General features: G+C 39.3%; 1 protein-coding gene across 1 annotated transcript in view; it reads left to right on the plus strand.

The window, feature by feature from the left end:
* Window positions 1-13,998, plus strand: part of TTC6 (tetratricopeptide repeat domain 6) — a 244,409-nt gene that overhangs the window by 176,466 nt on the left and 53,945 nt on the right. Inside the window, exon 22 of the mRNA XM_060401450.1 lies at window positions 8,656-8,790. Coding sequence (XP_060257433.1) covers window positions 8,656-8,790 — 135 coding nt within the window. The remainder of the gene's footprint in view (window positions 1-8,655; window positions 8,791-13,998) is intronic.

Raw genomic sequence — 13,998 nt, forward strand, 5'->3', positions numbered from 1 at the left:
CCACCAACAGTGTAAGAGGGTTTCCTTTTCTTCACACCCCCTCGAGCATTTATTGCTTGTAGACTTCTGGATTGCAGCCATTCTGACTGGTGTGAAATGGTACCTCATTGTGGTTTTGATTTGCATTTCTCTGATAACGAGTGATGTTGAGCATCTTTTCATGTTTATTAGCCATCCGTATGTCTTCTTTGGAGAAATGTCTATTTAGTTCTTTGACCCATTTTTTGATTGGGTCGTTTATTTTTCTGGAATTGAGCTGCAGGAGTTGCTTGTATATTTTTGAGATTAGTTGTTTGTCAATTGCTTCATTTGTGATTATTTTCTCCCATTCTGAAGGCTGTCTTTTCACCTTGCTTATAGTTCCCTTTGTTGTGCAGAACTGTTAAGTTTAATTAGGTCCTATTTGTTTATTTTTGCTTTTATTTCCAGTATTCTGGGAGGTGGGTCATAAGGATACTGCTGTGATGTATGTCGGAGAGTGTTTTGCCTATGTTCTCCTCTAGGAGTTTTATAGTTTCTGGTCTTACGTTTAGATCTTTAATCCATTTTGAGTTTATTTTTGTGTATGGTGTCAGAAAGTGTTCTAGTTTCATTCTTTTACAAGTGGTTGACCAGTTTTCCCAGCACCACTTGTTAAAGAGACTGTCTTTAATCCATTGTATATTCTTGCCTCCTTTGTCGAAGATAAGGTGTCCATAGGTGTGTGGATTTATCTCTGGGCTTTCTATTTTGTTCCATTGATCTATATTTCTGTCTTTGTGCCAGTACCATACTGTCTTGATGACTGTGGCTTTGTAGTAGAGCCTGAAGTCAGGCAGGTTGATTCCTCCAGTTCCATTCTTCTTTCTCAAGACTGCTTTGGCTATTCGAGGTTGTTTGTATTTCCATACAAATTATGAAATTATTGGTTCTAGCTCTGTGAAAAATACCACTGGTAGCTTGATAGGGATTGCATTGAATCTGTAGATTGCTTTGGGTAGTATACTCATTTTCACTATATTGATTCTTCCAATCCATGAACGTGGTATATCTCCATCTATTAGTGTCCTCTTTGATTTCTTTCATCAGTGTTTTATAATTTTCTATATATAGGTCTTTCGTTTCTTTAGGTAGATATATTCCCCAGTATTTTATTCTTTTCGTTGCAATGGTGAATGGAATTGTCTCCTTAATTTCTTTCTCTACTTTCTCATTATTAGTGTATAGGAATGCAAGGGATTTCTGTGTGTTGATTTTATATCCTGCAACTTTACTATATTCATTGACTAGCTCTAGTAATTTTCTGGTGAAGTCTTTAGGGTTTTCTTTGTAGAGGATCATGTCATCTGCAAACAGTGAGAGTTTTACATCTTCTTTTCCAATTTGGATTCCTTTTATTTCTTTTTTCTGCTCTGATTGCTGTGGCCAAAACTTCCAGAACTATGTTGAATAGCAGTGGTGAAAGTGGGCACCCTTGTCTTGTTTCTGAATTTAGGGGAAATGCTTTCAATTTTTCACCATTGAGGAAAATGTTTGCTGTGGGTTTGTCATAGATAGCTTTTATTATGTTGAGGTATGGTCCTTCTATTCCTGCTTTCTGGAGAGCTTTTATCATAAATGGATGTTGAAGTTTGTCAAAGGCTTTCTCTGCATCTATTGAGATAATCATATGGCTTTTATTTTTCAATTTGTTAATGTGGTGAATTACATTGATTGATTTGCGGATATTGAAGAATCCTTGCATCCCTGAGATAAAGCCCACTTGGTCATGGTGTAGGATCTTTTCAATGTGCTGCTGGATTCTGATTGCTAGAATTTTGTTAAGGATTTTTGCATCTATGTTCATCAGTGATATTGGCCTGTAGTTTTCTTTTTTTGTGGCATCTTCATCAGGTTTTGGTATTAGGGTGATGGTGGCCTCTTAGAATGAGTTTGAAAGTTTACCTTCCTCTGCAATTTTCTGGAAGAGTTTGAGTAGGATCGGTGTTAGCTCTTCTCGAAATTTTTGGTAGAGTTCAGCTGTGAAGCCGTCTGGACCTGGGCTTTTGTTTGCTGGAAGATTTCTGATTACAGTTTCAATTTCCGTGCTTGTGATGGGTCTGTTAAGATTTTCTATTTCTTCCTGGTTCAGTTTTGGAAAGTTGTACTTTTCTAAGAATTTGTCCATTTCTTCCACGTTGTCCATTTTATTGGCATATAATTGCTGATAGTAGTCTCTTATGATCCTTTGTATTTCTGTGTTGTCTGTTGTGAGCTCTCCATTTTCATTTCTAATTCTATCGATTTGATTTTTCTCCCTTTGTTTCTTGATGAGTCTGGCTAATGGTTTGTCAATTTTATTTATCCTTTCAAAGAACCAGCTTTTGGCTTTGTTGATTTTTGCTATGGTCTCTTTTGTATCTTTTGCATTTATTTCTGCCCTAATTTTTAAGATTTCTTTCCTTTTACTAACCCTGGGGTTATCCATTTCATTTCTAATTGCTTTAGGTGTAGAGTTGGGTTACTTATTTGACTTTTTTCTTGTTCCTTGAGGTATGCCTGTAATGCTATGAACTTTCCCCTTAGCACTGCTTTTATAGTGTCCCACAGGTTTTCGGTTGTTGTGTTTTCATTTTCATTCGTTTCTATGCATAATTTCTTTTTTGATTTCTTCTGTGATTGGTTGGTTATTCAGAAGCGTGTTGTTCAGCCTCCATATGTTGGAATTTTTAATAGTTTTTCTCCTGTAATTGAGATCTAATCTTATTACATTATGTTCAGAAAAGATGCTTGGAATGATTTCAATTTTTTTGAATTTACCAAGGCTAGATTTATGGCCCAGGATGTGATCTATCCTGGAGAAGGTTCCGTGAGCACTTGAGAAAAGGTGAAATTCATTGTTTTGGGATGAAATGTCCTATAGATATCGATTAGGTCTAACTGGTCTATTGTATCATTTAAAGGTTGTGTTTCTTTGTTAATTTTCTGTTTAGTTGATCTGTCCATAGGTGTGAGTGTGGTATTAAAGTCTCCCACTATTATTGTGTTATTGTTCATTTCCCCTTTCATACTTGTTAGCATTTGTCTTACATATTGCGGTGCTCCTATGTTGGGTGCATATATATTTATAATTGTTATATCTTCTTCTTGGATTGATCCTTTGATCATTATGTAGTGTCCTTCTTTGTCTCTTTCACAGCCTTAAAGTCTATTTTATCTGATATGAGTATTGCTACTCCTGCTTTCTTTTGGTCTCTATTTGCATGGAATATCTTTTTCCAGCCCTTCACTTTCAGTCTGTATGTGTCCCTTGTTTTGAGGTGGGTCTCTTGTAGACAACATATATAGGGATCTTGTTTTTGTATCCATTCAGCCAGTCTTTGTCTTTTGGTTGGGGCATTCAATCCATTTATGTTTAAGGTGTTTATTGATAAGTATGGTCTCATTGCCATTTACTTTATTGTTTTTGCGTTTGGTTTTATATGCTTTTTTTGTATTTCCTGTCTAGAGAATATCCTTTAGCATTTGTTGGAGAGCTGGTTTGGTGGTGCTGAATTCTCTCAGCTTTTGCTGGTCTGGAAAGCTTTTGATTTCTCCTTCATATTTGAATGAGATCCTTGATGGGTACAGTAATCTGGGCTGCAGGTTATTTTCTTTCATCACTTTAAGTATGTCTTGCCATTCCCTCCTGGCCTGAAGCGTTTCTATTGAAAGATCAGCTGTTATCCTTACGGGAATCCCCTTGTGTGTTATTTGTTGTTTTTCCCTTGCTGCTTTTAATATTTATTCTTTGTGTTTGATCTTTGCTAATTTGATTAATATGTGTCTTGGGGTGTTTTGCCTTGGGTTTATCCTGTTTGGGACTCTCTGGGTTTCTTGGACTTGGGTGATTATTTCCTTCCCCATTTTAGGGAAGTTTTCAACTATTATGTCCTCAAGTATTTTCTCATGGTCTTTCTTTGGTCTTCTTCTTCTTCTGGGACTCCTATAATTTGAATGTTGGAGCGTTTCATATTGTCCTGGAGGTCTCTGAGATTGTCCTCATTTCTTTTAATTCATTTTTTCCCCTCTCTGATTCATTTATTTCTACCATTCTATCTTCTATTTCACTAATCCTATCTTCTGCCTCCGATATTCTACTATTTGTTGCCTCTAGAGTGTTTCTGATCTCATTTATTGCATTATTCATTATATATTGACTCTTTTAATTTCTTCTAGGTCCTTGTGAAACCTTTCTTGCATCTTCTCAATCCTTGTCTCCAGGCTATTTATCTGTGATTCCATTTTGATGTCAAGATTTTGGATCATTTTCACTATCATTATTTGGAATTCTTTGTCTGGTAGATCCCTATCTCCTCCTCTTTTGTTTGGTTTGGTGGGCATTTCTCCTGTTCCTTACTTGCTGGGTATTCTCTGTCTCTTCATCTTGGTTATATTACTGTGTTTGGGGTGGCCTTTCTGTATTCTGGGAATTTGTGGAGTTCTCTTTATTGTGGAGTTTCCTCACCATGGGTCGTTTGTATCAGTGGCTTGTCAAGGTTTCTTGGTTAGCGAAGCTTGTGTCAGTGTTCTGGTGGGTAGAGCTGGATTTCTTCTCTCTGGAGTGCAATGATGTGTCCAGTAATGAGTTATGAGATGTCAGTGGTTTTGGAGTAACTTTGCGTTGCCTGTATATTGAAGTTCAGGGCTGTGTTCCTGAGTTGCTGGAGAATTTGCATGGTATGTCTTGCTCTGGAACTTGTTGGCCCTTGGGTGATGGCTTGGTTTCAGTGTAGGTATGGAGGTGTTTGATGAGCTCCTATCGATTAATGTTCCTTGGAGTCAGGAGTTCTCTGATGTTCTCAGGATTCGGACTTAAGCCTCCTGCTTCTGGTTTTCAGTTTTATTTTTACAGTTGTCTCAAGACTTCCCCTTCTATATTGCACCATTGATAAACCATCTAGGTTAAAGATGAACAGTTTCTCCACATTGAGGGACACCCAGAGAGGTTCACAGAGTTACATGGAAAAGAAAAGAGGGAGGGGGGAGTTGGAGGTGACCTGAATGAGATGAGGTGGGATCAAAAGAGGAGAGAGCTAGCTAGCCAGTAATCACTTCCTTATGAGTACTCCACAGTCTGGACCACTCAGAGATGTTCACAGAATTATACAGAGAGGAGGAGAGGGAGGATGGAGACAAAGGTGGTCAGGAGTATAAAAGAGGGGAATGAAAAGGAGAGAGACAGATCCAGCCAGTAGTCAGTTCCCTAAGAGTTCTCCACTGTCTGGAACACACAGAGATTCGCAGAGTTGGGTAGAGAAGAAAAGGGGGAGGGAGGAGACAGGGGCAATCTAGTGGAGAAAAAGGAGAGCCCAAAGGAGAAGAGAGGAGTCAGGCCAGTAATCTCGCTGTCAAGTATAAATGGGTACTGAAGATTGTGTTTTTGAAGGTACAAAATTGATAACAAATACCAAAAAGCAAGGATTAAAAATCTAGAGTAGAGATTATATTTTCAAAAATACAATATTAAAAAATAGAAGAAGGAGAAGAAAAAAGGAAAAGAAAAAAAAACAAAGTCACAAGAATTATTAAAAAAGGTAATAAAAAATAAAATAAAAAAATATATACGAAGTTTGCTTTAAAAATAGGGTCTTTTTTGGGGGGGAGGAAAGTAATAGCAGGTTATAAAAATGAAAACTAAAGGAGAAATAGAGGACTTAAAAATTAAAAAGTGTTAAGAGAAGGAAGAAAAAAACAAACATCAAAAAAAAAGAATGATTGTAAAAATGGTAAAGATATATCTAGGACTTTCTCTGGTGGTGTTGTGGGCAGTGTGGGGTCAGTTCATTTTTGGATAGTTCCTTGGTCCGGCTTATATTTCTCAAGATCTATAGGCCCCTTCCTATGTAGTGGGTACTAATGACAGGATTTTAATCTATTGCACCTGTCACTTCAAAGGCGGTTCTCTCTGTTTTAGCTTCTTCTATTTGCTGGTCTCTTCAGTGTCCGATTTCCACCCTGACACAAGGGGGGCAGTGGTGGACAGTTTTTTTTAGGCTCACTTGTTCAGTTGCACTGTGGGGAGGGAGGGATGCTGCAAACAAATAACACTGGCGAGTGCTCGCAGTGTCCCAGCCACACTGGGCCCGCCCCTGCTCACGGCACACACAGATCAGGCTCTAGATTGCTCCACTGGGAACCGTCTGAGGCCGGCCCTGGGCTGCATGCACCTCCCAGGTCTAAGCCGCTCAGGCTCAGGCACTCAGGTAGCCCCCAGAGGCGCAGAGTGGTTGGGACTGTGTTTTGTGCCCTTCCCAGGTCCGAGTAGCTCAGGTGTTTGGCGAGTGCGGTCACTGCGACTTATCGCCTCTCCCGTCCTTGCTACTTAGTTTTCTGGGTGTACAGCTGGTGTACTTTCTCAGGCGGATGATGACTGTCCAGAACCCCAAGAAGTCTTAGTTAGCAAAGAAGCCTGTTTGTAGTTTCGTAGGTAATGTCTCTCTGGGGCTGTCGTTGCCCGCTTCTGGCCCTTCTGACTCTGGCTGCCTGTCACCGGAGGGGGATGGTCTGCAGCCGGCTAATTCTGTTCCATCCTTTGTTCTGTGCAAGGTCCTGGTGGTGTCTTATGTTAGAGCTTTTTGCGTGGTAGCTATCCCACAGCCTGGTTTGCTAGCCCAAGTTAGCTCGCTCTGGTTACACTCAGGGCATATGGGGCATTTGGGCCCGATCCTTATAAGCGTGGTAGCTATCCCACAGACTGGTTTGCTAGCCCAAGTTAGGTCGCTCTGGTTACACTCAGGGCATACGGGGCATTTGGGCCCGATCCTTGTAAAGCAATGCAGCCTGCACCTCCCTGCCCAGCCCCAGCTTGCTAGTGGTGGATGCAGGCATCTGTGCTGCTTCTCTACTCGGGGAGTTACTGTTGGGCTTGTAATCTGTGGGGTTTATTTATTTACTTATTTTTCCTCCCTGTTATGTTGCCCTCTGTGCTTCCAAGGTTCGCCACAGACTCAGCAGTGAGAATATTTCCTGGTATTTGGAAACTTCTTTCTTTTTAAGACTCCCTTCCTGGAACTAAGCTCCCTCCCTACCTCTTTAGTCTCTTTTTGTCTTTTATATTTTTTCCTACCTGTCTTCAAAGACAATGAGCTGCTTTTCTGGGTGCCTGATGTCCTCTGCTGGCATTCAGAAGTTGTTTTGTGGAATTTACTCAGTGTTGAAATGTTCTTTTGATGAATTTGTGTGGGATAAAGTGGTCTCCCCATCCTATTCCTCCGCCATCTTAGGACCGCCCCACTCAGTATTGTGTTTAGAATGTAAATAGGCCTTCCTGGTAAACCTCGCAAGGATGACCACTACTTTCAATAGTAGTGAAGGAAAGAGAGGTGAGACATCAGCTGAAGGAGAAAGCAGGAGGAAGTGAAGATGCGTTCATTTCAAAGTAAATGTGATGGAAGACTGTAGGGAGTCAAGGAGACAATGAAGGGGCAGAGATTCAGAAGTGGAAGGAACTAGCAGGCTTCTGTGGGGATGGAGTTGGGGTCAAAGGCACAGCTTAAGGAGTTAGCTCTGAGAAGAAGAAAGGAAACCATCCAAAGGCAGGAGAGAAAGAGATGGAAATGAAGAAGATAGAGGGACTTTGAAAATTAAAAAGGAGGGAAACTGCGAAGTTGATTGGTGTTTTTTCTGTCCCAAGGTCTTGCGTTTAATGTTGAAAGTGAGTCTCTCAGTCATGTCCAACTCTTTACAACCCCATGAACTATACAGTCCATGGAATTCTCCAGGCCAGAATACTGGAGTGGCTAGCTGTTACCTTCTCCAGGGGATCTTCCCAACCCAGGGATCGAACCCAGGTCTTCCCTCTTTGCAGGCAGATTCTTTACCAGCTGAGCCACTGAATGTTGAGATGGACTGTAAATATATTGCAGAAACCAATGGTGGGCACACAGGACACCGCATATCCAAGTTAAACCTCATCGTTTCTTTAGCAATTTCATGTCATTAAGTGGGCTAAAGAGTCATAAGCATCTGCATTTCTGTATAGGTTAATACAGAGAGTCACTAATTATGAAAAGCTGTCTTTATCTGGGAAACTGAATTGTTTTCATTAATGAATTTCAACTCTTTTGGCGGAATAGTTTAAATGGGTAATTTTTGATGTTAGTTTATTCTCTCATGTCAATGGAATTCCCTTGCGAGCACAGCAGAATGAAATAAAGGGTGATTAAAACCGCCTCAGAGATTGTCCGTAGAGAACTTTTACTACATAACAGCTGGCCAGCATTCCCTTCTGGAGACTTACTAGGCAACTGGTCATAAACGGGTCTATAAATTGAAGTCTGATTGAAGACTATGAGAAAATGCCCTTTAGAATTAGAAATTAGTCTTGTATGGCTCTCTTTTTCATAGATTAAACTCACATAAATTTTCACAAAAAAGAAAAGAATTTAGAAATTACAGTTCCGAAAGTCCATTTGTGTAAGCCTACTGATATACCTGCTTATAGGCCAGGCAGGTGGGTAGGTCAGACTCCCCACCTGGGTCCTCTCACCATGCACTGACAAGATCCATGTCTTTACTAGATCTGTGTGTCCTTATGTGAAATGAGAGTAAGGCTGTGTACTCAGGATTCCCTTTATTATGTAGGCTGTCATGTTAAATAAATATTATAGAGAAACATTACCTTCCCTCACTCTCTCTTTTTTAAAATCATTATAGGAAGCCATGAGAATGTTTAAAAAGGCGTTGGATCTCATTTCTTATTCTGATAAAGGACCGAGTTCCTTAGCAGCTTCAGCAGACTGTCTGTATCACTTGGGTCTATGTTACATGGAGGAAGGCAACTTACAACTGGTATTTTGTGTATTTAGGCATATAAGTTTTTCACGGTTTTAGAAATTGTTTCCTTACATTCAGTTTCATTTCCAAAGGCCACCTAAGCAGTGAGGGACTAGACCAAAGCTTCTGGTAAAGCTTGGCTTACTATAGTAGGTCTGCACACTGTAAAACCTACTACGTTGTTTTATTTATTCAACACATTTTACTAATGCTTGTTTGTTGACAATATTCTAAAGACATGTTTCCCACCAAAACAATAAATCTAACTGTAAGAAATTATTATAGCAAAATAATTTCATCACTTAGTATAAATTTACTTATCACATTGTCAGTACATTGAGTACATCAATGTCATGCAGGATAAATGGAAAATGATTAGGACACTGATTTCCCATATTGACAACTGAACAATTAAAATCAGAGTAAATTGGCTGTTAAGACGGCCAGGTTCATTGAAAACCAGTTTATTCAATTATTAAGTATTTATCTATTAGGTTGGTGGAAAAGTAATTGCAGTTTTGGACCTTGAACTTTAAATCATTATTAGCTAGGCTCAAACAAATCCTTATTTTTTTAATTTAATTTTATTTTTAATTGGAGGATAATTACTCTACAACATTGTGACAGTTTCTGCCATACATCAGCATGAATTGGCCATAGGTATATATCTGTCCCCTCACTCTTAAACCTCTCTCTCACCTCTTTCCCCATCCTACCCCTCTAGGTTGTCACAGAACCCAGCTTTGGGTTCCTTATCAAACACATCTTTATTAATCAAAATAGGAACCATTATAATCAACATATTTTTGCCAACAAGAAATAAGTTTATTTATTCCTGTAGTGTAAAAATCTGTGCTTCAGGATTTGATGAACTCTTGGAAAGCATTTTCTGCATCCTGCTGGTTGTGGAAGTGTTTTCCCTTTAAAAAGTTGTCAAGATGCTTGAAGAAGTGGTAGTCGGTTGGCAAGAGGTCAAGTGAATGTGGTGGACGAGGCAAAACTTCGTAGTGCAACTTGTTCGACTTTTGAAGTATTGGTTGTGCAACATGCAGTTGGGCACTGTTATGGAGAAAAATTGGGCCCTCTCTGTTGACCGATGCTAGCTGTAGGTGTTGCAGTTTTCAGTGCATCTCATTGATTTGCTGAGCATACTTATCAGATGTAATGGCTTCACTGGGATTCAAAACGCTGTAGTGGATCAGACCAGCAGCAGAACACCAAACAGTGAGCATGACCTTTTTTTGGTGCAAGTTTGGCTTTGGGAAGTACTTTGGACCTTCTTCTTTGTCCACCCACTGAGCAAGTCATTGCCAGTTGTATAGAGTCTACTTTTTGTCACAATCTGATTGAGAAATGGTTCATTGTTGTGTAGAATAAAGGGAAGATGACACTTCAGAACAAAAATGTTTTTGATTTTCAGTCAGCTCACGAAACACCCACTTATCAAACTTTTCCACCTTTTTTCCAATTTGCTTCAAATGAAGAATGACTGTAGAATGGTTGACGTTGAGTTCTTTGGCAACTTCTCATGTAGTTGTAAGAGGATCAGCTTTGATGATGGTTCTCAGTTTTCGTTATCAACTTCCAATGGCCAGCCACTGTGCTCCTCATCTTCAAGTCTCGTGTCTCCTTTGCAAAACTTTTTGAACCACCACTGTGTTGTACATTCATTAGCAGTTCTTGGGCCAAAAGCATTGTTGATGTTGTGAGTTGTCTCCGCTGCTTAATGATCTATTTTGAACTCCAATAAGAAAATCGCTCAGATTGCAGGAGGGGTCAGAGCAGCCAGGCTGTGAGGATGGGTGAGGGCAGCCCAGTATAGGAGCGGTGACCACTCATGAGGACCAAACCTAACAGACGAAAGGTGCATGGTGGACTTCCGAAGATGCTGTCAGTCCTGAGCCACCCGATGGAGAAGTCTTGAGGCAACTGTAAAAATAAAACTGAAAACCAGAAGCAGGAGGCTTAAGTCCAAATCCTGAGAACATCAGAGAACTCCTGAATCCAGGGAACATTAATCGATAGGAGCTCATCAAACACCTCCATACCTACACTGAAACCAAGCACCACCCAAGGGCCAACAAAATCCAGAGGAAGACATACCACGCAAATTCTCCAGCAACACAGGAACACACCCTGAGCTTCAATATACAGGCAGCTCAACAATGCTCAGCAAAACCATGGACGTCTCATAACTCATTACTGGACACCTCATTGCACTCTAGAGAAAAGAAATCCAGCTCTACCCACCAGAACTCCGACACAAGCTCCCCTAACCAAGAAACCTTGACAAGCCACTGATACAGCCCCACCCACAGTGAGGAAAAACCATAATAAAGAGAACTCCACAAATTCCCAGAATACAGAAATGCCACCCCAAACACAGTAATATAACCAAGATGATGAGACAGAGGAATACCCAGCAGGTAAAGGAACAGGAGAAATGCCCACCAAACCAAACAAAAGAGGAAGAGATAGGGAATCTACCTGAGAAAGAATTCCAAATAATGATAGTGAAAATGATCCAAAATCTTGACATCAAAATGAAATCACAGATAAATAGCCTGGAGACAAGGATTGAGAAGATGCAAGAAAGGTTTCACAAGGACCTAGAAGAAATAAAAGAGAGTCAATATATAATGAATAATGCAATAAATGAGATCAGAAACACTCTGGAGGCAACCAAATAGTAGCATATCAGAGGCAGAAGATAGGATTAGTGAAATAGAAGATAGAATGGTAGAAATAAATGAATCAGAGAGGAAAAAAGAAAAACGAATTAAAAGAAATGAGGACAATCTCAGAGACCTCCAGGACAATATGAAACACTCCAACATTCAAATTATAGGAGTCCCAGAAGAAGAAGACCAAAAGGAAGACCATGAGAAAATACTTGAGGACATAATAGTTGAAAACTTCCCTAAAATGGGGAAGGAAATAATCACCCAAGTCCAAGAAACCCAGAGAGTCCCAAACAGGATAAACCCAAGGCAAAACACCCCAAGACACATATTAATCAAATTAGCAAAGATCAAACACAAAGAACAAATGTTAAAAGCAGCAAGGGAAAAACAACAAATAACACACAAGGGGATTCCCGTAAGGATAACAGCTGGTCTTTCAACAGAAATGCTTCAGGCCAGGAGGGAATGGCAAGACATACTTAAAGTGATGAAAGAAAATAACCTACAGCCCAGATTACTGTACCCATCAAGGATCTCATTCAAATATGAAGGAGAAATCAAAAGCTTTCCAGACCAGCAAAAGCTGAGAGAATTCAGCACCACCAAACCAGCTCTCCAACAAATGCTAAAGGATTTTCCCTAGACAGGAAACACAAAAAGAGCGTATAAACCCGAACCCAAAACAATAAAGTAAACGGCAACGGGATCATACTTATCAATAAACACCTTAAATGTAAATGGGTTGAATGCCCCAACCAAAAGACAAAGACTGGCTGAATGGATACAAAAACAAGATCCCTATATATGTTGTCTACAAGAGACCCACCTCAAAACAAGGGACACATACAGACTGAAAGTGAAGGGCTGGAAAAAGATATTCCATGCAAATAGAGACCAAAAGAAAGCAGGAGTAGCAATACTCATATCAGATAAAATAGACTTTAAGGCTGTGAAAGAGACAAAGAAGGACACTACATAATGATCAAAGGATCAATCCAAGAAGAAGATATAACAATTATAAATATATATGCACCCAACATAGGAGCACTGCAATATGTAAGACAAATGCTAACAAGTATGAAAGGGGAAATGAACAATAACACAATAATAGTGGGAGACTTTAATACCCCACTCACACCTATGGACAGATCAACTAAACAGAAAATTAACAAAGAAACACAACCTTTAAATGATACAATAGACCAGTTAGACCTAATCGATATCTATAGGACATTTCACCCCAAAACAATGAATTTCACCTTTTCTCAAGTGCTCACAGAACCTTCTCCAGGATAGATCACATCCTGGGCCATAAATCTAGCCTTGGTAAATTCAAAAAAATTGAAATCATTCCAAGCATCTTTTCTGAACATAATGTAATAAGATTAGATCTCAATTACAGGAGAAAAACTATTAAAAATTCCAACATACGGAGGCTGAACAACACGCTTCTGAATAACCAACCAATCACAGAAGAAATCAAAAAAGAAATTATGCATAGAAACGAATGAAAATGAAAACACAACAACCCAAAACCTGTGGGACACTATAAAAGCAGTGCTAAGGGGAAAGTTCATAGCATTACAGGCATACCTCAAGGAACAAGAAAAAAGTCAAATAAGTAACCCAACTCTACACCTAAAGCAATTAGAAATGAAATGGATAACCCCAGGGTTAGTAAAAGGAAAGAAATCTTAAAAATTAGGGCAGAAATAAATGCAAAAGATACAAAAGAGACCATAGCAAAAATCAACTAAGCCAAAAGCTGGTTCTTTGAAAGGATAAATAAAATTGACAAACCATTAGCCAGACTCATCAAGAAACAAAGGGAGAAAAATCAAATCGATAGAATTAGAAATGAAAATGGAGAGCTCACAACAGACAACACAGAAATACAAAGGATCATAAGAGACTACTATCAGCAATTATATGCCAATAAAATGGACAACGTGGAAGAAATGGACAAATTCTTAGAAAAGTACAACTTTCCAAAACTGAACCAGGAAGAAATAGAAAATCTTTACAGACCCATCACAAGCACGGAAATTGAAACTGTAATCAGAAATCTTCCAGCAAACAAAAGCCCAGGTCCAGACGGCTTCACAGCTGAACTCTACCAAAAATTTCGAGAAGAGCTAACACCGATCCTACTCAAACTCTTCCAGAAAATTGCAGAGGAAGGTAAACTTTCAAACTCATTCTAAGAGGCCACCATCACCCTAATACCAAAACCTGATGAAGATGCCACAAAAAAAGAAAACTACAGGCCAATATCACTGATGAACATAGATGCAAAAATCCTTAACAAAATTCTAGCAGTCAGAATCCAGCAGCACATTAAAAAGATCCTACATCATGACCAAGTGGGCTTTATCTCAGGGATGCAAGGATTCTTCAATATCCGCAAATCAATCAATGTAATTCACCACATTAACAAATTGAAAAATAAAAGCCATATGATTATCTCAATAGATGCAGAGAAAGCCTTTGACAAAATTCAACATCCATTTATGATAAAAGCTCTCCAGAAAGCAGGAAT

Source organism: Ovis aries, chromosome 18, assembly GCF_016772045.2.
Source record: "Ovis aries strain OAR_USU_Benz2616 breed Rambouillet chromosome 18, ARS-UI_Ramb_v3.0, whole genome shotgun sequence".
Lineage (NCBI taxonomy): Eukaryota > Metazoa > Chordata > Mammalia > Artiodactyla > Bovidae > Ovis > Ovis aries.